Source organism: Trachemys scripta, chromosome 3, assembly GCF_013100865.1.
Source record: "Trachemys scripta elegans isolate TJP31775 chromosome 3, CAS_Tse_1.0, whole genome shotgun sequence".
Taxonomy (NCBI): domain Eukaryota; kingdom Metazoa; phylum Chordata; order Testudines; family Emydidae; genus Trachemys; species Trachemys scripta.
In genome coordinates this window covers 6,711,603-6,734,114 of record NC_048300.1, presented here as the reverse complement: position 1 = coordinate 6,734,114, position 22,512 = coordinate 6,711,603, and the positions used below count along the sequence as shown (strand labels likewise).

The 22,512-nt window shown below is 43.5% G+C and overlaps 1 protein-coding gene across 8 annotated transcripts in view; it reads left to right on the top strand.

Moving 5' to 3' along the window:
• RIN2 (Ras and Rab interactor 2) overlaps positions 1-22,512 on the top strand; it is a 118,914-nt gene that overhangs the window by 83,049 nt on the left and 13,353 nt on the right. For 7 of the 8 annotated variants that reach the window (XM_034764043.1, XM_034764042.1, XM_034764044.1 and 4 more), the window contains 2 exons: positions 4,220-4,311; positions 7,428-8,558. In XM_034764043.1, coding sequence (XP_034619934.1) covers positions 4,220-4,311; positions 7,428-8,558 — 1,223 coding nt within the window. The remainder of the gene's footprint in view (positions 1-4,219; positions 4,312-7,427; positions 8,559-22,512) is intronic. The other variant, XM_034764050.1, reaches the window with a different exon arrangement.

Sequence of the window (22,512 nt, the reverse complement as noted above, 5' to 3'; positions counted from 1 at the left end):
GGCCTGTGGCAGAGCCAGGGGTTGAGCAGTGAGCACCCCCCGGCACATTGGAAAGTTGGCACCTGCAACTCCATCCCCGGAGTCAGTGCTGTGACGGGTTGGATCACAGAAATCCCCTTGGGAACTGCCACCTGATGTGCCAAGACTACTTCTATCCCTGTTTTCCCTGCCAGCTCAGGACTCCAGCACCCTGTCTTGCTGAGCCAGACACTCCTGTCTGCTCCAACACAGACCCAGGGTCTGAATTACTTGCCCCAAAGCTGCAGGTTTACCTGAAAACAGCTTGCAGAAGAGTGCTTGTCTTTAGTACTCAGATGCCCAACTCCCAATGGGGTCTAAACCCAGATAAATCTGTTTTACCCTGTATAAAGCTTATACAGAGTAAACTCATAAATTGTTTGCCCTCTATAACACTGATAGAGAGATATGCAAAGCTGTTTGCTCCCCCAGGTATTAATACATACTCTGAGTTAATAAATAAAAAGTGATTTTATTAAATACAGAAAGTAGGATTTAAGTGGTTCCAAGTAGTAAGAGACAGAACAATTGTAAGTTACCAAGCAAAATAAAATGTGTAAATCTATGTCTAATCAAACTAAATACAAATAAGATCCTCACCAGTTCCAGAATGCTCCCTTTTACAGACTAATCTCCTTTTAGCCTGGGTCCAGCAATCACTCACCCCCCCTGTAGTTACTGTCCTTTGTTCCAGTTTTCTTCAAGTATCCTGGGGGGTGGAGAGGCTCCTTCTTTAGCCAGCTGAAGACAAAATGGAGGGGTCTCCCAGGGGTTTAAATAGACTTTCTCTTGTTTGTGGAGACCCCCTCCTCACCCTGTGTAGAATCCAGTCACAAAATGGAGATTGGAATCACATGGGCAAGTCACATGCCCCCCATGCATGACTCAGGACTTGCAGGTAGCAGCATGTGGGTAATGGCTACCTTGAACATCCTCAGGTAGACTTCTTATGTGGATTGGAGTCTTCCAAGCTCTTTTGTCTGTTAAGCGCTTCCTGATTGAGCACCTAATTTGCACATTCCTTTCCCAAGAAGTGACCAAATGTTCTAACTAAGGCTACTTAGAAATCAAGCAATTATACAGCCAATGTTCATAACTTTGAACACACAGATGGTGCCTGCATACAACTAGGATGAACATAACCAGTAGATCTAATCTTTACATAGATATGTTACATGGCATATGTAGCAAAACCCTATTCCAGTTATAGCATACATACATTTATGAGCACCTCCCCTATAAAGCCTTATGGGGTACACTGTCACAGGTGCCTATACAAGGAGCCACATATTAACCTCTGAAGAGCCGCATGTGGCTCTGGAGCCACAGGTTGGCCACCCCTGTGGTAAACAGTTGCCTCACTGGTTGTGTGTGTGTGTGTGTGTGTTGAAGTGCCTGGTATGTGCCCCCTAAATTCCTTATGTGTGAATTCAGTACCTGTGACAAGTCCCAGATTGATAGCTCTGGGGACTCAGGTCCTATGCTTAGCCATAGAACAGGTAGAGCAAGGCCAAACTTCATCTCTACGGGAATCTGTTCTAAGGGCGGGGGGCGGGAAGAGTTCGATCTCCTTGGCTCACACTGCCAACATGGTTGCCAATTATTGCTGGTTATGGTGGTGATTTATGGCAGTATGAATATTTACTCCTGGAGACTGAGAGCACCAAGCCTGTTGTTGTTTACGTTATGGAGCACACAGAACCCCCGAGATCAGGACCCCATTGTGCTAGATGCTATAGACGCACACGGTAAAAGACAAGCTCATTCATGTAAATAACTTAACAGCACTCGGCGAGTGACTGAGCCAGACTGGATTGAAACTGGTAATCTAGCAACGAAAGGTCCTCTATCTCATCCCCATTCACACTCCGTTTAAAATTCCGTTTCTACAAAATGGCTTTTAATTTTCCATACGTTAATTTTTGTTCGGTGCAAGGTTAAGCCTGAATCTCCAGGTAAGGCCCAGCAGTCGCATGGAATCATCCTGCCTGGAGAAATCAGAAATTGCAGGGGTGGATGCAAGACTGCACCGTCCCTGCAGCTGTACGCTAATTTGCAGCCCTGCTTCCTTTCTTGCTGCACCCTCATACAGTGAAAGACAAAGAAAAGTGAGGAGAAAACGGAAGGGTGATGCAAACCCACACATGGCTGTAACTATTCCAAAATGCTACTCCTGGATGTTCATAAAGACACCCTCACCTGAAATCATATCCAGGGATTTTAATAGATTTTTGTTTTTTTAACCCTCCGTCATTAGCAAGAAACTCCTAGAAGCTTGTGGTTTATTTCCCTGCCAATGTCTGTCTTTGATGAACATTTTATTTTGCTGTTTCTCGAGTAGCAGAAACCATTCCAGTTCCTATCCTTTTCAGACTGTGTCTTGGCATCATGTGGGATATAAGTGGGAATATGCACAGTACTCGGGGAAGTTGTAGTCAGTGACTGTGACAGAGCAGCAGAGGGAGCACATGACATCTGTTAGTGTATCTAAGGCCTTGTCTACATTACCAGGGTAAGTAGACCTAAGTTACACTACTCCAGCTACGTGAATAACAGAGCTGGAGTCGACGTAGCTTCGATGGACTTACTGCGGTGTCTACACCACACTGCGTCGACAGGAGATGCTCTCCTATCAACTTACCTTACTCCTCTTGTTCCAGTGGAGTACCCGAGTCGACCGGAGAGCATTCTGCGGTCGATTTAGCAGTTCTTCACTAGACACACTAAATCGACCCCCTGCTGCATCGATCGCAGCAGTGTCGATCCCTGGTAAGTGTAGACATGGCCAAAGAAAACACAGGATAGATTCTTGACAAGAATGGAGAATTTAAAAAAACACAGGTGGGGTTTGCAAAGGAGCCTGTGAGAGCTGGGTACCAAAGTCACAGTGAAATTCAGTAAGATTTGGGTGCCTGATTTCCTTAGGCTCTTTTGAGAATCCCAGCCTGTGGGTGAAATCTGTGCCCCGGTGAGATCAATGGGAATTTTGCCATAGCCTTAAAGAGGATCAGAATTTTACCCTATATATTTAGCATTTGGAGACATTCCACCCTAGATTAAAATGGAATTCAGATTTTGGCCCATGGAGATGTTGACAGTGTCCTTTCAATTACTTGTTAGTAAGTGTGTCAACTCACTGCATATGTTTGTGATTTTCATCTGTTTGGAGTTTGCTGTTGCTGATTTTTGAGGGTATAAACATAAAATACGGCAATTCAGTGATCAAAGAGCTGTTGTCTGTATTACACCAGATGCTAAATGTGCTTACAATTTTGAAAATAAATCACCTGTATTGACACCAGTTGTATCTGAATGTACATAAAAGTGTGTAGGACATTTTTGCTACACGACCAGTTCTTATTTACATACTCTCATTACATAGGTACTTCTACAGATTTTGCAGGTTTTCGGGCTCTGGTGTTTAAGAATGCACTGTTACAAGTATAAACAAGTGGGTAGAGAAAAGATTTAATATACAATGTAATAAATGCTTACACAAAGTACTTAGACAAAGTAATTCTTAAGTTCTTGTTTCAAAGGATTTATATAGACAATGTGGTTTGTAGTTAAGTACCATCTGCGGAGTCCCATATGTAAACATCCATTTATTATTTTAATACGTATTGAGTAGAAAACAGATATGGTGACTATAGTATGAATGTAACTGTATTTATTGGAATAAATATTTTCAAACTAGAGATATGTTCAGACTGACAGAGTTTACAAGCACTTCTGTACTCTCTGTCCTAAATACCCATTCAAGTTATTTTTGAAAACTGGAGGTTAAATTGGAACAAAACTCAAGTTTTATTCACAAATAGGAATTTTGGGTAAAGTGCTGATTTTGGCAGATGAATGTTTCAATAATCAGACTGATGTACTCTAAAAGACCAGTGGAAAAGCTACTGCTGTAATAAGAGGAAAAGTGGGTGGAACAGGGAGAGTCAGTCCAGAAGAAAGGAACATCGGGGGACTGATTCTCATTTACCCTAAAGTTTCTTTACACCAGTGGGGTTTAAAGGATTGTTGATTACATCATACTCACTTTATGGCCCCTTTCAACTGCCAGAGCAGTTCAAAGTAGCTTTGCTGGAAATGAGAATCTGACCTGTTGTCATTGCATATGCTGGAAATAATGAAAAATTTAAAATATGGAAATAACAGCAAAAATTACCAATACTGTTCTTTCTTTTAAAATCAGGGATGTCCTGCCATTCACCTTGAAATTGCCTCATGCTATTGCGGCAGCAAAGACAGAAGCTGAACTTGAAGACTTTGCTCAGCTGGGACTGAGTAAGTATGACTATTTACATAGGTTTATTGCCCTGTGTCATTGTAACCATATCAGTAAAATAGTCTTTATGCAAAAAATCGGTAAACGATGGCAAAGATGATTTTGTTGTTTGTTCGTTGTTTTGTTTGTCTTGCATCTGAAGAAGTGAGGTTCTTACCCACGAAAGCTTATGCTCCCAATACTTCTGTTAGTCTTAAAGGTGCCACAGGACCCTCTGATGCTTTTTGTTGTTGCAAGTAGCTTAATTATCCCACTTAGTGGCAGTCTATTGCCTTCCTATCCTGCCGATAAGCCTCCGTGATTTGGTTTGCTGTACTGCTGCCCCCTACTTTCTGTCTAGCTGTATGCACTCTGTCCCACAGAACACCTCAGACTGATCCAAATACAGTCCCATAGTCCTGACAGCAGGGTTTGGTGCAGTCCCACATGCATTGTAGGTTAGAGCAGATGCAGCTGAAAGTGGAATGGCAGTTATTGGCTTGTACAGCATAGCTCTTAGTTTGGTAATTGCTGGAAGATTTTGAACGGAATTCATCATGAACAGCATTCTGTACTCCGATTGGCACATGCTTACATTTGCAAAGCGATTTAGGACTGACTGTTCAGAGGTGTGCTGATCTGAATGCAAGTAGAAACACATGTGAAGTATATGTATTCACATTAGTATGATGAGTATTTTCAAGTGGGAGGGAAAATACAGGGGCGTGTCCCTAGCAAATGCTTAGTTCCACTGCTAAAACAAATACGGGCACATCCCAAAATGTGCCTTGAGCCTAAAGCAGAACTGAAACCTGGCAGAATTTGAACATGGACCTGAAACAGATAGTGTTGAGCACCTCCGGGCCATGCTGAATTCTCTTTGAAGTCAGTGGGAGTTGAGGGCACTCTGTACCTTTCAGGATCTGGCCCTCATACCCATTTAACTGAGAGCAGAATTTGGCCCAATAAACTTTTGTGTGCTCTTTCCCAGCACAGTGGTTTGCTCTGTAATATGACTTGAACACAAGGATCTTCACAGGATTTTACTCTGCAGTGAACCCCTGAGGTGGCTCTGGATTTTGTTTGCAGCAGTAACCCTGGTGATCATTTTATAAGACTCTGGTCACTGAAGTCAGTGTAAAGTGTGCTGAAGAGTGTTGTCTTTTGCATTGATAATCTGTAGCTTTAGGTAACTAATGAAAGTTTAGACTTACACATGCTGCACCGAGGCGAGGGGGCAAGCACTCCCTCTTGGGGGAGTTTGTTAGGTCACTGTACCCAAAGAAGGGCATGATGAGCTGGGTTGTGGTGTCATTGGAATCTCAGCCCCTTGTACACCTGATGGCAACACGTACTAGAGGAATCTGTCCAAAGGAGGTGCATATGCCACTGCTCACAAGCTCTCCATCACATCCATACCTAGAGTTATTGTGCTTGTGTTTGTCCTGTGCAGATAGAATACCCAAGAGCACCACTGCTTGTGTGCTGCAGGTCTGTAACCCCTATCCCTAGACTTCCTCTGGCTGAATTTCTGCCCTTGGTTTTGAAAATAATAATAATATGTTCGAAAGCTGAGAGAGGAATGCTCTAGTTGCTAGGTGTAAGCATGGGAGTCAGAAGCCCCAATTTCAATTTCCTGCTCCACCACAGACTTCTGATGTGACCTTGCCTCAGTTTCTCATATGTAAAATGGGGTTAATAGCATTTCTCTGCCTCATGGGGTATTGTGAAGACCAATTGGAAGGAAGTGTTGTTTACTTCTCATAACACAAGAACTAGGGCTCACCAAATGAAATTAATAGGCATCAGGTTTAAAACAAACAAAAGGATATATTTCTTCACACAACACACAGTCAACTTGTGGAATTCCTTGCCAGAGGATGTTGTCAAGGCCAAGACTATAACAGGGTTCAAAAAAGAACTAGATAAATTAATGGAAGCTGGGTCCATCAGTGACTATTAGACAGGATGGGCGGGGATAGTGTCCCTAGCTTCTGTTTGCCAGAAGCTGGGAATGGGCGACCGGGGATGGATCACTTCATGATTCCCTGTTCTGTTCATTCCCTCTGAAGCACCTGGCATTGGCCACTGTCAGAGGACAGGATACTGGGCTAGATGAATCTTTGGTCTGACCCAGTCTGGCTGTTCTTATGTTAAATTCATTTGTGTGCGACACACTCAGTTGCTGTGATAATAGGGGCCATATAAGCATCTAGATAGTTTTTGAATGTAATTGTCAGTTAGTGCCCGAATTTATTTCTGTCTGATGACTTCATTTTTGAGCTAGTCAAGCCGAAGCATGTTGGACACCTGTAGTATAGTTTGCAGGAGTCTGAGGTTGCTGAAGGAACTGTTGTCTGATTTCCATAGACTCTCACAGATGTATTACTGAGGGCTATGAGGAGACTTCAGTTGCAATTTGTCAAGTTCGTACAGATTTTAGTGTTAGTGTCAGTACACATTTTTTGCTGATGGTCCTGCATATTCAACTATTTATGTGCTGCTGAGTATCTTAAAATCTCAAACAAATTGTGTAATTATTACAAATGCACAGCTGCAGGTTGAAACACAGACCCGAATGCCTGATCAGCATGACTAAAGATAGTATCTGCCAAGGGGACAAAAATCTGATTCCAACCTCGTCATGCTCAGCTTGTTTAATTTTTTACTCCAAACAAAAATACAGTTTTTTTGCAAATTCCCAGGGCTTAACCTTTGTAAATCAGCATAGTCCTGCTGATGTTAGTGGAGCTACGCTGATTAACACAAGCTGAAAATCTGGCTCTTATTTTCTAATCAAGGCCGGGGGTATTAGCTCAGGGTCTATTTCAGTCTCAAAACAGGAATAATGGATACTTTATAGCAATCATTCTTTTCGGTATATCCCAATTTATTTGCTATGAAGATTCACATTGGCCAAGATATTTATAAACTCTGTAGACAAATAGCTGCAGCCTGAAGGTTTAGCATTCAGTTGTGTCTGGCAGTGTTTTATGAGGCTTATTAAGAAAATTTTTTAAAAATAAAAGCTTGTTTAAAGTTTTCCACGCTTCAACCTTGTTCTATTGAGTTTAATGTTCTGAAAGCCAACTGCATAATATCTAAATTCTTATGTTAACACAATAATGATTTTCAGATTTTTGGAGCTCTCCGGCTAACAACAACCCCCCAAATCCTTCACCTCCCCGTAGGCCTCTGCCCTCAGACAATGCTTGCAAAGACTCACATCAGCTCTGCCTTATAAATGGAGTGCATTCTATAAGAACCAGAACGCCTTCGGAGCTGGAGTGCAGCCAGACCAACGGAGCCTTGTGTTTTATTAATCCTCTCTTCTTAAAAGTGCACAGCCAGGATGTTAGTGGAAGTTTGAAAAGGCAGAGCCCAAGAACTCAAGATGTGAATGGGACAGAGAAGCCTCGCTCCCCCCCACCCAGACCTCCACCACCTTCTATTAATAGCCTTCTCACAAGTCCACAGCTCTCCAGGACTATAAAGCAGGCGAGCATGCCAGGAACAGTCAACCATAACAAACATAGGAACTTGGATTTGCTGCAGAAGAAACCAACCCCTGTTCCGCCTCCTCGTCTAAAGAAGCAGGCTGTTTGCTTAGAAGGGGAAGGTAATGCAAAGACCGTGGCAGTAATTCGATCTAGTCATAACTCAGTGCGTGGGTCAGAAACTGCGAGCGTTCCAGGTGAAGCCCTGTGTGAGCAAAATTTAGCAGCTTGCAGAAAGACCTTGGCTACAAACTCTGAGTCACAAGTACCGTGGAATGGAGGCAGGCAGAGACTGAGCGACATGAGTATTTCCACCTCCTCATCCGACTCGCTCGATTTTGATCGTAGTATGCCATTGTTTGGCTACGAAGGGGACACTAACAGCAGCCTGGAGGACTTTGAAGGGGAAAGTGACCAGGAAAGCATGGCACCCCCTTTGAAGCCCAAAAAGAAACGGAACAGTTCATTTGTTCTCCCCAAGATTGTGAAATCTCAGCTGAGGAAAGTAAGTGGGGTGTTCAGTTCTTTCATGACCCCTGAAAAGAGGATGATCAAGAAAATTGCAGAGCTGTCCCAGGACAAGCGCACTTATTTTGGGTGCCTGGTGCAGGACTATGTCAGCTTTCTCCAGGAAAACAAGGAATGCCACGTTTCGAGTACTGACATGTTACAGACAATTCGGCAGTTCATGACACAAGTTAAGAACTATTTGTCACAAAGCTCTGAACTGGACCCCCCCATTGAGTCACTGATTCCAGAAGACCAAATAGGTAAGAAAACATTGTCTCTCTCTTTTCAGGGCATGTAAAAAAAATAATTCTGAATCTGTGGTCTGAGTCTTTGAACCAGATTTGGGGATATAGATTTTTCTAGCAAAATTCAAAACCACTGATTTTTGTGTTTTTGTTTTTGTGTTTTTTAAAGCTCAAATGCAAAAGTTCCATACAACTGTGTTAGAATGAAAAGAGTTTTTGAGAAGTTGTCTTAAAACTATAATGGTGAATGTTGGACTCAATTTACAAGTGACTAATTTTTTTTTTTAATTTCAGTGCTGAAATATTACATTGGCGGATTCTACCCTGCAGTTTTTCTCTGATGTGTGTGGAAATATTTTTAGTATTTATTTAAAACGGTGTACACACACACACACACACACATGCACCCCCCATATGTTAATCATATACGGCAACCATAAAATTAAAATACATTGGAAATGAACAACAGATGGTGACATGGAGAGATTTCATAACTTACTATCCAAATACTCTCTCATTCACTATCGGCAATTTGCACTGTCTCCACTTGGTGTTGTGATATAAACGAGATTTTTAGAAAAAGGAGAGGGAGATGCTAATCTCTGGATTTCTGTGTCCCTCTGTCTGTAAGTTTTTTATAAATGTCTGAAAATGAACTGGATGATTGGGTTCACATTTTACTAACAGAGAAGGATTTATGTATGCACAAAAGTGAAATAGTTGGATGGATACACACATTATACTAACAGACAATGACTTGTGTATGTACAAAAGTGAACTAGTTGTATAAAAACTCTGATTGTCCCTTAGTCTTGATGTTTCTCAGTGGTGTTAATAAAAGAGTTTGTAAGCCACATTTACGAGGTAAACATCCCTGAAAGAGAAATACTTTCCTTGTGAGGTCATTTCAGTCATAATTTGCTTGTTTTCCCCCCTCACTTCAGTGTCCTAACAGTTTGGCCAATGAATAACTCAGTGACTTTTAAAATTGGCAGATATTTCTTTCACTGGCAGCGGTTAGTGTTTTTGTTTTGAAATTTTGGAACTTATTGAGTAAGAAGTGCTTTTGTCACATTGCTAGTCAACAATGAGGGACTGAGGTTAACAAGTACTGCCAGGCAAATAATACACTCTGAAAAGTTTCCTGTAAAAGCAAGAGTATTTTAAGAGATTGCTTTAGTTAGAAAAGTAAAAGTATTGTGTGGACATTGTGTTTGGGCTTTTGCTCTGTACAAGTATCAGTTCTGTTGTGTTCTGCATAATTTTAGATATTTGACAAAGAAATACAGAGCTGCTTTTTTGTGATTTGGTCAAGATTTGATTTTAACTTTCACTGTTCTTTGCAAGGGTGTGGTTTAATCCAGCCAGTGGGTCTCATAATAGCTTGCTAAAATGATGCTTGCTTTTGAATGTCTCAGTAAATTAGAGTGACTGAAGTTACTGAGCACTGTAACCAAACTGCCTTAGTTTTCTTCAGTGATTGAGCGTCTGACTTTCTTTGTGCAGTTTCTTCTAAATAATTTATACACTGAGGAAGTTAAAGCAAACATGGAACTTGCATTTGAACAATCTGTTGCTTTCACCACTACTGGAGCCCGCCTAACACCACAGCAGAGCAGGAACATCAAATGTTGCTGACCTAAGCAGATAGCTATGTGGCAGACAGGCTCAGTCATCCTACATAGCAGAACCTTTTACAACAGAACAAAGGCCAGTCTAATCTCCCATTTAGTGTGTTATTTCACGGTTTCGGTACTGAATTGCAACCAGACTTGTGACTACAGATAAATAATCTGTTAATTTATAATTCCTATTAAAGTTACATTGTGAGACAAAGGGCTGGTTTACACTACACAGTTAGGTCGACGTAAGGCCCCTTATGTCGTCCTAATTATGTCCGTGTCTACACTACAACCTTCCTCCCACTGATCTAAGTGCCTTACTACACCGACATCATAACTCCACCTCCACGAGAGGCGTAAGGCTTATGTCAGTGTAGTTAGGGTGACACCGAGTCTGTGTAGACACTACATCCCTTACATCGCCTGTCTTGTCAATTTCATGACAGGAGCCCACAAATTGACCAAAAAAAAGCCCCTGCTCCCCTAGAGATCTGGGCGGCTGGACCCTGCTCCTAACTGGGAGCTGGGGTGAGAAACCCAGGAGGCTTTCCCCCACTCCTAGTTGGGAGCTGAAACCGGGGCAGCTTCCGACCCCTGCTCCCAGCTGGGAGCCAGGGTGGTTTTGGATCCTGCCCACCCCTAGTTTGGAGCTGGGCAGTGAGCTGTGAAATTGACAAAGCTGCCTGGGTCTCGGGGAGCAGGCAGGATGGTGGGGTTAGAAGCTGGGGCAGTGGGACTCCACTCCCAGATGGCAAGAAGCCCCGGGTGGCTTCCCCCTGCTCCCGGCAGGGAATGGGGTGGGGTGCGAGGAGCCCTCGGCAGCTTCCCCCCATTCCCAGCGGGGAACAGGCATGGGGCAGCCCACCAGGAGCCTGTGGGGCAGCCAGGCCCCTGGCAGGGAGCTGCCAGCAGAGCTGAGAGACTGGGCTCTCAGCTCCCCACACTGTCCCTCATAGGTCGGTGGAAGCACTCCTGGTGAGGACACGCACCACCGACCCAAGGAGGGTAGTGTGGACATGCACCACCACAGTAACTACTGCGGTGGCTGTAAGTTGAACTAATGTAGGTCGACTTAGATTTGTAGTGTAGACATAACCCAAAGGCTGTTACTGTAGGTACATCTGACTTGCTTATAGATCTGCCGCACCTTCTGGCATGTTTGGAAAATATTTCCTTTTAATATCCTTCATAGAGTATGCCGTGGTGTTGGTGGTGGTTATTAATAAATGTTTATTTTATGATTATATACACTTGCTCTGATCAGGGTCCTATTGTGCTAGGCCCTTTACAGACATAGGCCTGGTCTGCATTACAGCTGCCGGTCGATCTAAGCAACCCAATTTGAGTTACGAGCTCTACCACCGACATTGCTTCCACCTCTCGTCGAGGTGGAGTACAGAAATCGATGGGCGAGCGCTCTCCATCGATTGAGTGTGTCTTTACTAGACCCGCTAAATCGATGCCACTGCATTGATTGCAGCAGCGCCGATTTAGCTTCATATTGAAGACAAGCCCATAGAGGCAGTCATGGCACCTGCCACAAAGAGCGGATAGATTTAGAGCCAGTGGGCGCAGCTGCACCCCATTGGAAATGCTCAGGAGGAGGAGAGGTGCTGTTTGCAGTACTGCCTTCCTGTGGGGAAGGGCAGCTTTATGTTGTCACCAGGGCTGGTGGAGGCTGGATACAGGACTCTTTGAATAAGCACATCTTTGGGCATCCTGACCGTTTCCCTCTCCCTGGCCTGTTCTGCACCCTTTGAGAGCTGCAGTAGCCAGTTCCTGCCTCATTCCCCCCTCCTCCCCCCCCAACAAAACAAGTGTTTTGGCCAGCTTGTTCCACTGCAGCCAGTCAGACTTTCTTCAACAGGCTCCCCCATATCCGAGGTTATGCTGCAGGGAGCTGGTGTAACCCTGGGCTTAGTCAAGCCCAAAGTACTTGGGCATCAGAGCTCCAGTTTCTGAGAGTTCTGTTTAATTATCTGCGTGACCGCATGTAGTTTTTCTCAGACTCCTGAAAACAAAAGGTACTGTAGGAAATCTTCCAGGTTTCCCAGAGAGAGGCAGATGAAATAGTTTAACTTCTGCCAAACCATCCAAAGAACATGCACCAGCCTTTCTAATGATTCCTGACAGATGTCACCTAATTTTAATGCTGTAGACTGCTACCCCTTTATGAAATAACAGCCTTCCCCTGGTAAGAACAAAGGAGTAGGCTCCTGTGCATTAGGACTCAGCAGAGCATGCGTGGATTCCTCTTTGGCACCAATTTGGAAATGACGGGGGAGATTTGTGAAGCCATAAAGGGGAGTTCGGTGCCTCAATTGCATGGGAGTTGGGTGCCTATCTGCCCTTTGTGCCTTTGAAAATCTCATTTCTAAATCTGGGAACTTGTTCTTTCTATTCTGTATTGCTAGGATAGTAAAAGTGGGGGTATATTTTTACATTGATGGACAGTAAATAACAGCTGATCAATATAATAAACTTAAAATAAAGCTCTAAGGTGAGATTTCAAAGATCTTAAGGGATTTGGTTACTTAAATCCCCTTAAATTTCAATGGAGTTTGAGCACCTAATATTTTAGGATGCTTTGAAAATCCAGTCCTAACCCATTTTATTATTTAAGAGTCAATAATAACTAAACTGAGTGTAAAGAGTTGAATCCATGTCTAGCTGTATAAGCACAAAATATTGATTGAGACTGGTTTTGGAAAACCCAGGTTGAATTCAAAGTTCACAGATGTTTGAATTGCAGATGTTGGATGCTTTATTTATGTTTAATCTCTGTGGCACCTGACAAAACAATAACAACAACCCTGATTATTCTTCTGTCCCTGACTAGAAAAAGATTAATGCGAATGCTTATTGAAGGCAGTTGTGGCTAGAAAGGATCTAAACAACTCAAGAGCTCCAGCCTGAGCCCCAAAATCTAGGCCTATCCCAAGAAATTCCTAGTTTAAATACAAACAGGTAATAAAACATTGAGTGGTGGGAAAAGACACCTAAATATAAACTAAATTGTTTGTTCTGGCAGTCTTAGCTGTTCACAGCATGCTTTTTAAGGTTTGTATTTTAATGCAGGGGCTATTAGTATCAGTGTGGAATTGGCCAGTCCCTTCATTCAGGACATCCTTTGTCACAGACCGTTCCACAATTGAGAAATGGGTATCAATGTTATCCTGTGGTGAGAGATCAGAACTGAGAGACGTGACTTCTGGTTTCTTTTCCTGACTGTACCTCTGACTTGCTGTGTGACTTTGAGCAATCATTTAATTCCCCGTCCTTCAGTTTCTTCTTTCTGTAAGAAGAGTGTAATGATATATACCTACCTCACAGGCAAACTGTGCAATTTAGTTTAATGTCTGTAGAAGCTTTAACATACTCTGATGAAAGGCACTATAGAAATGTCAGGAAGTCCACCAAGCATAGGAGGCATAACCTTTCCAAACTAAACTGTATCTCTCTTGTAGCTCCATGTGGTGTAGTACCAACCTGCTGATATATGCAGGGTATTGAGAAAAACCCAAATTAGGCTAACACAGTACAGTGTGTAGCAATCAGGTCCCCCACCTTTCCATCTCCGCTGTACCTAGGTGATCTTTTTGTTTTCAGCTTTCCAAGAAATTCTGTTCCTACAGGCTGCATCTTGTTGTGACATTGCCCAGACTGGGTGCATCTCCCCTCAACACTGTCCATCTTAAATTACCAAAGTGATAAACAGAACAGTGCATGCGGTCATAATAGAGGGAAACATGGCATGGGTGTGAGCATGGAGGCTGAAGGGGAAAGGGGGGAAGATAATCTCAGTGGAGGAGCTGTAGTTGGAAACTGGGTGCAGAGAAGTTTTAAAATTGGGACCTTGGAGAAGGGCAGGGGAAGGTGAAGACCATGGTATTCTCAGTGCAGGGAGGACTTGCAAAGACACTTGCTATGACCAGTGTATCAAGCATCCCAGATTTAAACTTGTCCTTTGTTGCTCCTTTGCAGAGTCAGCACAGGGTACAGATGTATTTCCACAAGCCACAGCGAAACTCGCTTTATCAAAGCACTTCCCGTTCCCATTTTGTGGCTAGTGACTAATAGAAAATATTGAGTAAAGAAGGCATAACAAGACTTAATTTAAAACTATGTACATGGAACCCCTCAGTGAGTGTGTGCTGATCCACTGAGGAGATGAGTTGTTACAGCCCCTGGCGCGGGGGGCTTGGGACTTAAGCTCAAGCTGTAGCAGCTCATGTTTTTAATTCTGGAGGTTCCTGGTTTGATCTCCAGTGCTTTGGCCAAGATGGTGCCATCACATAAACACTTAAAAATGTGAAGTATATGTATTTTTTTTATACAGACTCCCCCCAAGTTACGCAAACCCGACTTACGCAAATCTGCACTTACGGAAAAAGTTCTGTAAGCTAGAAATGGGAGGGTGGTGTTTTTTTTGTTTTGTTTTTTTGTGTGTGTGTGTGTAATTGTTGGGTATATGATTCCGATTTACGCAAAATTTGAGTTATGCAAGGCGTTCCAGAACGGAATGCTTGCTTAAGTCGGGGAGCATGTGTAATGTCCCCTGAACACTCTTGGTAGAATTTTCAAGAATGCTCAGCACTGGCTAAACTGTGTTCTTGTTTAAATCATTCGGAGTTATATCACTGATTCCAGTGGGAGTTGAGTCAGGCCAATGCTGAGTGCTTTTAAAAAATCCCAACCTCAATACCGCAGAAAAACACAGGCAACTAAGGTTGTCTGTGCAATATATCCTACCAAATATTCATTAAATGCTATGTTTTCAGTTCCCAGATTTCCACTGGTCACTAATGCAGCCCATTAGGAAGATAGTAATTGCCAGACTGAGGGCCATCTAACACAGTATTCTGTCTCTGACACTGGCCGGCACCAGATGCTTCAGAGAAAGGTGTAAGAACCTTACAGTAGGCACACCCACGTTAGGTCTCATCCTGATCTCTAATAGCTGGAAATTGCCTTATGACATGAAGCATGAGGTTTAATAGCTTTCCCAAGTGTTTGTAATTCATTGTGATCACTCTGGATATTCTTGTTTATCCATATAGAGGTCCAATTCCTTTTTGAATCTAGCTGAATTCTTGGCCTCCAACAACTTCCCATGGCAATGAGTTCCACAGTCTAACTTCACGTTGTGTGATCAAATATTTCCTTTGATCAGTTTTGAATTTGCCATTTTAATTTAATTGAATGTTCTTTTGTTCTTAGTTTATTCTGATAGTTTGGGAGGGAGGAAGAAGGATTTTTGCAATAGAGACTATGAGATTAAAAGAAAAGCAGCTATTTACAATAATAAACCAAATGCCAGTGTAGTCGTGTTGTCAGTTATATTCTCTTCGGCAGTAAAGAAGTAAATGACTTCCTTGGTCATTGATTATCTCTGTGCAAAACCACTATATTAAAAAAGGGCCATTAGCTTCAATTTGTCTAGTCAAGTCTAGGCGTGATTAGTGTGTCTTTGAATAGTGTATACATTTTTTTCCCCTAAAATGTGGTCTTCCTTTATTTAATTTTCATCTTTCTTATTATGTGTCATGAAGTGGGCCTGATGAAATGCATCCTAGAATACTCAAGGAGCTGACTGAGGAGATATCTGAGCCATTAGCAATTATCTTTGAAAAGTCATGGAAGACGGGAGACATTCCAGAAGATTGGAAAAGGGCTAATATAGTGCCCATCTATAAAAAGGGAAATAAGGACAACCCGGGGAATTACAGACCAGCCAGCTTAACTTCTGTACCCAGAAAGATAATGGAGCAAATAATTAAGCAATCAATTTGCAAACACCTAGAAGATAATAAGGTGATAAATCACAGTCAGCATGGATTTGTCAAGAACTAATCATGTCAAACCAACCTGATAGCTTTCATTGACAGGGTAACAAGCCTTGTGGATAGGAGGGAAGCAGTAGATATGGTATATCTTGACTTTAGTAAAGCTTTTGGTACTGTCTCGCATGACCTTCTCATAAACAAACTAGGGTAATACAACCTTGATGGAGCTGCTATAAGGTGGGTGCATAACTGGTTGGAAAATTGTTCCCAGAGAGTAGTTGTCAGTGGTTCACAGTCATGCTGGAAGGGCATAACAAGTGGGGTCCCACAGGGATCGGTTCAGGGTCCGGTTCTGTTCAATATCTTCATCAGTGATTTAGATAATGACATAGGGAGTACACTTATAAAGTTTGCGGACGATACCAAGCTGGGAGGGGTTGCAAGTGCTTTGGAAGATAGGATTAAAATTCAAAATGATCTGGACAAACTGGAGAAATGGTCTGAAGAAAATAGGATGAAATTCAATAAAGACAAATGCAAAGTACTCCACTTAGGAAAGAACAATCAGTTGCACACATACAAAATGGGAAATGACTGTCTAGGAAGGAGTACTGCGGAAAGGGATTTGTGGGTCATAGTGGATCACAAGCTAAATATGAGTCAATAGTGTAACCTGTTGCAAAAAAACCCAAACATCATTCTGGGATGTATTAGCAGGAGTATTGTAAGCAAGACACGAGAAGTAATTCTTTCGCTCTCCTCCGCGCTGATTAGGCCTAAACTGGAGTATTGGGTCCAGTTCTGGGCGCCACATTTCAGGAAAGATGCGGACAAATTGGAGAAAGTCCAGAGAAGAGCAACAAAAATGATTAAAGGTCTAGAAAACATGATATATGAGGGAAAATTGAAAAACTTGGGTTTGTTTAGTCTGGAGAAGAGAAGACTGAGAGGGGACATGATAACAGTTTTCAAGTACATAAAAGGTTGTTACAAGGAGGAGGGAGAAAATTTGTTGTTCTTAACCTCTGAGGATAGGACAAGAAGCAATGGGCTTAAACTGCAGAAAGGGAGGTCTAGGTTGGGCATTAGGAAAAACTTCCTAACTGTCAGAGTGGTTAAGCACTGGAATAAATTGCCTAGGGAGTTTGTGAAATCTCCCTCATTGGGGATTTTTAAGAGCAGGTTGGACAAACACCTGTCAGGGATGGTCTAGATAATACTTAGTCCTGCCTTAAGTGCAGGGGACTGGACTAGATGACCTCTCGAGGTCCCTTCCAGTTCTATTATTCTAAGTAATTGAGCCGTATGGAAGGATTAAAATCCTCACCCTACCTCTTGCCCCACACACACTTACGAATATCCCCCAGATACTCTGATTTGCTTGACCAGAGTAATGTAACAGAAGCCATTAGGAACAGACTTGTATTAAACTTTTCACTCTTTGCAGAAAGGATGAGACCAAGTATTGTTAACATTCATGAATCACCAGCAAGTATTCTGTGAATCACAGTTTGGGGATTTCTGCATTAGACCATGCTGCTGCTCGTGCTGCTATGTTGCCTGCCTTATGGCAAGATTGTATTGACTGCTTTGCAGAGGAGCTGTCTCATCTACGGGCAGCTGGCTAGTGGTTGTGTGGGAGCTTGCGATGCGTAGCACTGTCAACAACTGCCTGGGCAGTTCAACCTCTCTCTGTGTACAGTTCCAGATAGACTAAGTTCCCTGAAAAATTGGGGAACCTTATTCACTGGCTATGGCTGGTATGACGGGTTCGGTCACAGACACCCCCTTTGGGACTGTGACTCGATGTGCCGAAATTACCTCTGAGCCCATTTTCCCAGCCAGCTTGGGACTCCAGAACCCTGTCTTGTTGAGCCAGACATGCTAGCCTGCTGCAACACAGACCCAGGGTCTGGTCCATGCCCCCAAAGCTGCAGACTTAATTGAAAACAGCTCAGCAGGTACCTATCCCCAGCACCCAGAAACCCAATTCCCAAGGGGATCCAAATACCAAGTAAATCCATTTCACTCGGTATAAAGCTTATACAGGATAAACTCATAAATTGTCCGCCCTCTATATTACTGATAGAGAGAGAGATACACAGCTTTTCGTTCCTCAAGGTATTAATCACTTACTCTGGGTTTATTAATAAACTAAAGTGATTTTAATTAAGTATAAAAAGTAGGATACAAGTCACCAAGCAAAATAAAGCAAAAACACGCAAGTCTAAGCCTAATACATTAAGAAACTGATTACAGGTAATATCTCACCCTCAGAGATGTTCCAATCAGCTTCTTTCACAGACTAGACTCCTTCCTAGTCTGGGCCCAATCCTTTCCCCTGGTACAGTCCTTGTTGGTTCCAGCAGACATCTCAGGTGGTAAGCAGGGGTTTTCTCATGACTGGAAGCCTCCTTGTCCTGCTCCACCCCCTTTTATAGCTTTGGCACAAGGCGGGAATCCTTTGTCTCTCTGGGTCCCCACCCCTCCTTCTAAATGGTAAAGTACCAGGTTTAAGATGGATTTCATTGTCAGGTGACATGTTCACATGTCCTGTGAGACCCCAGCCTCCATTCTTCCAGGGCTGGCCCACAGGTACCCAGGAAGGTTTGCAAGTAAACAGAGCCATTTACAGGTCACTGATTCTGAAGCACCATTAATGGCTTCCACTTAATATGTTTACATTAGTAATACAAGTTTATATCTTTATTCTCCTAAATCCAGATATAGAAATAATACATGCAAACAAGTAGGATGAACACACTCAGTAGATCATAAGCTTTGTAATGATACCTTACAAGAGACCTTTTGCATAAAGCATATTCCAGTTACATCATATTTACACTCATAAGCATATTTCCTTAAAACATATGGAGTGCAATGTCACAGCCAGCTCCAAAGGCCATATCTTGGGATAACTCATGATTGCTAGGAATTACTATGACAAATTGCAGATGTGATGGCAGAGGCAAAGAACTTTCTCTTTGCCTTCCTGCACGGCCGCAATAGGAGAATTGAAAAACTCTCAGATGCATTGTAATCACGGTAATCCCAGAGGTCTCAGATTCTGTGATTTTCCGGACCTCCACAACTTCTTCTGGGGCTGGAGCAGCAGCCCCTGGAACAGCTGTCTGAGGGCCAGCCTCAGGGCTGCCGGAGAAGCAGCCAGGGGGTGGGCGCCTGAACAGCTTGACCAGTGGTCAACCCCGGGGCTGCCAAGCAGCTGACCGGCAGCCAGCCCCAGGCCCGCCAGAGCAGTGGCCCCCAGAATAGCTGGTCAGTGGCCAGCCCCAGGGCTGCTGGAGCAGCGGCCGGGATGTGTATATGTCACTAGAACAGCTGACGGGTGGCCAGCCTCAGGGGCCCTGAACAGCTGACGGGTGGCCAGCCCCAGGCCCGCCAGAGCAGCAGCTTGGGACAGCTGCAAGCCCCGGCAACGCTCTGTTTGTCCTCCCTCCCTGCAGTTATTTTTAGTAATAATCAGGGACAGGCTTCCATGAATTTTTGTTTATTGCCTGTGACCTGTCCCTGACTTTGACTAAAAATACCTGTGACAGAATCTTAACCTTACGCGTTGTTTATCCATAAAGCAGGGTGACCTGTGAGACTGACGTCAGGGAAGAGGGTACCACCCACACAAAGGTTAGAGCTTCATCATAATCTTTTGTCCTCACTAACTTATTGGTAGAGTGAGTCTGCTGGCAGCATTTTATTATTATTTAATTTAACAAATTAAGGGGACTGGTAAGGGAAGTGGATTGGGCAAACGTATTAAGGGACCTAAAAGCAGAAGAAGCCTGGGATTACTTTAAGTTAAAGATGCAAGAGCTGTCAGAGGCCTGTATCCCCAAAAAGGGAAAAAGATTACTAAGCAAGAGACTTAGACCGAGCTGGATGAGCGACCGGCTGAAAGGGGCGATTAGGAAAAAACAGAAAGCGTACAAAGAGTGGAAGAGGGGAGGGATCAGTAAGGAAACTTACCTTAGCGAAGTCAGAGAATGTAGAGATAGAGTGAGAAAGGCCAAAGGCCGGGAAGAGTTGGACTTAGCGAGGGGAATTAAAAGTAATAGTAAGAGGTTTTACAGCCATATAAATAGGAAGAAAGCAAAGAAAGAAGAAGTGGGACCGCTGAAGACTATAGCCGGAGAGGAGATTAAAGATAATCTAGGCATGGCGCAATATCTCAATGAATATTTTGCATCGGTGTTTAATGAGGCCAATGAAGGTATTAGGGATACTAGCACCGTTACAGAGGGGCATACGGGATGGGGGATTACCGCATCCGAGGTAGAAACAAAACTAGAACGCCTTAATGGGACTAAGTCGGGTGGACCGGACGATCTTCATCCGAGAATATTGAAGGAATTGGCGCGGGAAATAGCAGGCCCATTAGCGACTATATTTAATGAATCTGTAAACTCGGGGGTAGTCCCGTTAGACTGGAGAATAGCCAATGTGGTTCCTATTTTCAAGAAAGGGAAAAAAAGTGACCCGGGCAACTATAGGCCTGTTAGTTTAACATCAGTAGTGTGCAAGGTGCTGGAGAAGATTCTGAAAGAGAAACTAGTTGAGGACCTTGAGGTTAATGGCAAATGCGATAAATTACAGCATGGTTTTACGAAGGGCAGATCGTGCCAAACGAATCTGATCTCCTTCTTTGAGAAAGTAACGGACTTATTAGATAAGGGAAATGCGGTGGACCTAATTTACCTGGATTTCAGTAAAGCGTTTGATACAGTACCCCATGAGGAACTATTGGTTAAAATGAAAAACATGGGGATCGATATGAAAATCCAGAGGTGGATAGGGAATTGGTTAATGGGGAGAATGCAGCGGGTCGTATTAAAGGGTGAATTGTCGGGTTGGAGGGAGGTTACTAGTGGAGTGCCTCAAGGTTCGGTTTTGGGACCCATCTTATTTAATCTATTTATAACTGACCTCGGGACAGATTGCAAGAGTGGGCTGATAAAGTTTGCGGATGATACGAAGGTGGGAGGAGTTGCAAACTCGGAGGAGGATAGGGATACTCTGCAGGGAGACTTGAATGAGCTTGTGAATTGGAGTATTAGAAATAGGATGAAATTTAATAGTAAAAAGTGTAAGGTTATGCACTTGGGGACGAATAATAACAATTTTAGTTACAAGATGGGGACGCATTGGTTAGAAGTAACGGAAGAGGAGAAGGACCTAGGGGTCCTTGTGGACCGCAGGATGACTATGAGTCGGCAATGTGACGTGGCGGTGAAAAAAGCCAATGCGGTCTTGGGATGTATTAGGCGAGGTATATCTAGTAGAGATAGGGAGGTCCTGCTTCCGTTGTATAAGGCACTGGTGAGACCTCATTTGGAGTACTGTGTGCAGTTCTGGTCTCCAATGTTTAAAAAAGATGAACTCAAACTGGAACGGGTGCAGAGAAGGGCGACTAAGATGATCAGAGGAATGGAAAACCTGTCGTATGAAAAGAGATTAGAGGAGCTTGGGTTGTTTAGTCTGACAAAGCGAAGGCTGAGGGGGGATATGATTGCTATCTTTAAATATATCAGAGGGGTTAATACAAGGGAGGGAGAGGAATTATTCCAGTTTAGTACTAATGTGGACACGAGAACGAATGGATACAAACTGGCCGGGGGGAAGTTTAGGCTAGAAATTAGACGAAGGTTTCTGACCATCAGAGGGGTGAAATATTGGAACGGCCTTCCGAGGGAAACGGTGGGGGCGACGGACCTGTCTGGTTTTAAGATTAAGTTGGATAAGTTTATGGAGGGAATGGTTTAATGATAAAACATAGTAGTCAAGGAAAACCAAGCAATGGTACATGAACAACATAATGGCCAACAAGGGTCAGGCTAGAGACTCTTGCCTATATGCTCGGGGTATTACTGATCGCCATATTTGGGGTCGGGAAGGAATTTTCCTCCAGGGTAGATTGGCCGAGCCTCTGGAGGTTTTTCGCCTTCCTCCGCAGCATGGGGCAGGGATCACTAGCAGGAGGGTCTCAGCCGATTGAAGTCACTAAAACACAGGACTGGGGACTTCAACGGTAGAGTACAGGGAAGGGTCTTGCGGCCTGCGGCATGCAGGGGGTCAGACCAGATGATCATAATGGTCCCTTCTGACCTTAATGTCTATGAGTCTATGAGTCTATGAGCATTCTCCCTCCCAGCCCTTTGAGACTGCTTAGATTCTGTTAGCCTCTGAAGACTGGCCAACAAAACAGGTGCCTAGCCTCAATCGGAAACAAGTGCGCCAGCTTCGAACTACAGGAGGTAGTGATTGATCCAAGCCATGGGCAAGAGTTCTGTCCTCAGAGCCTAGCCTAGACGCTCCCTTAGATGCATGCGTCAGATAAAGACAGTTATCACAGACATCCCACTGCCATTAGAACCAGGCGATGTAGGGAATCTAAACTGGATCTGTTGCATTCCAATGGCCTTCGTATGATTTTGACATGATTTGTTTAGATTGTGGTCTCTGTTAAGGGTCAGATCCTGCTAGTTCTCTGTGTAAGCAACTCCAGTTGAAGTCAGTCAATGGGAGTTTTGATTCACAGTGAATGGAAAG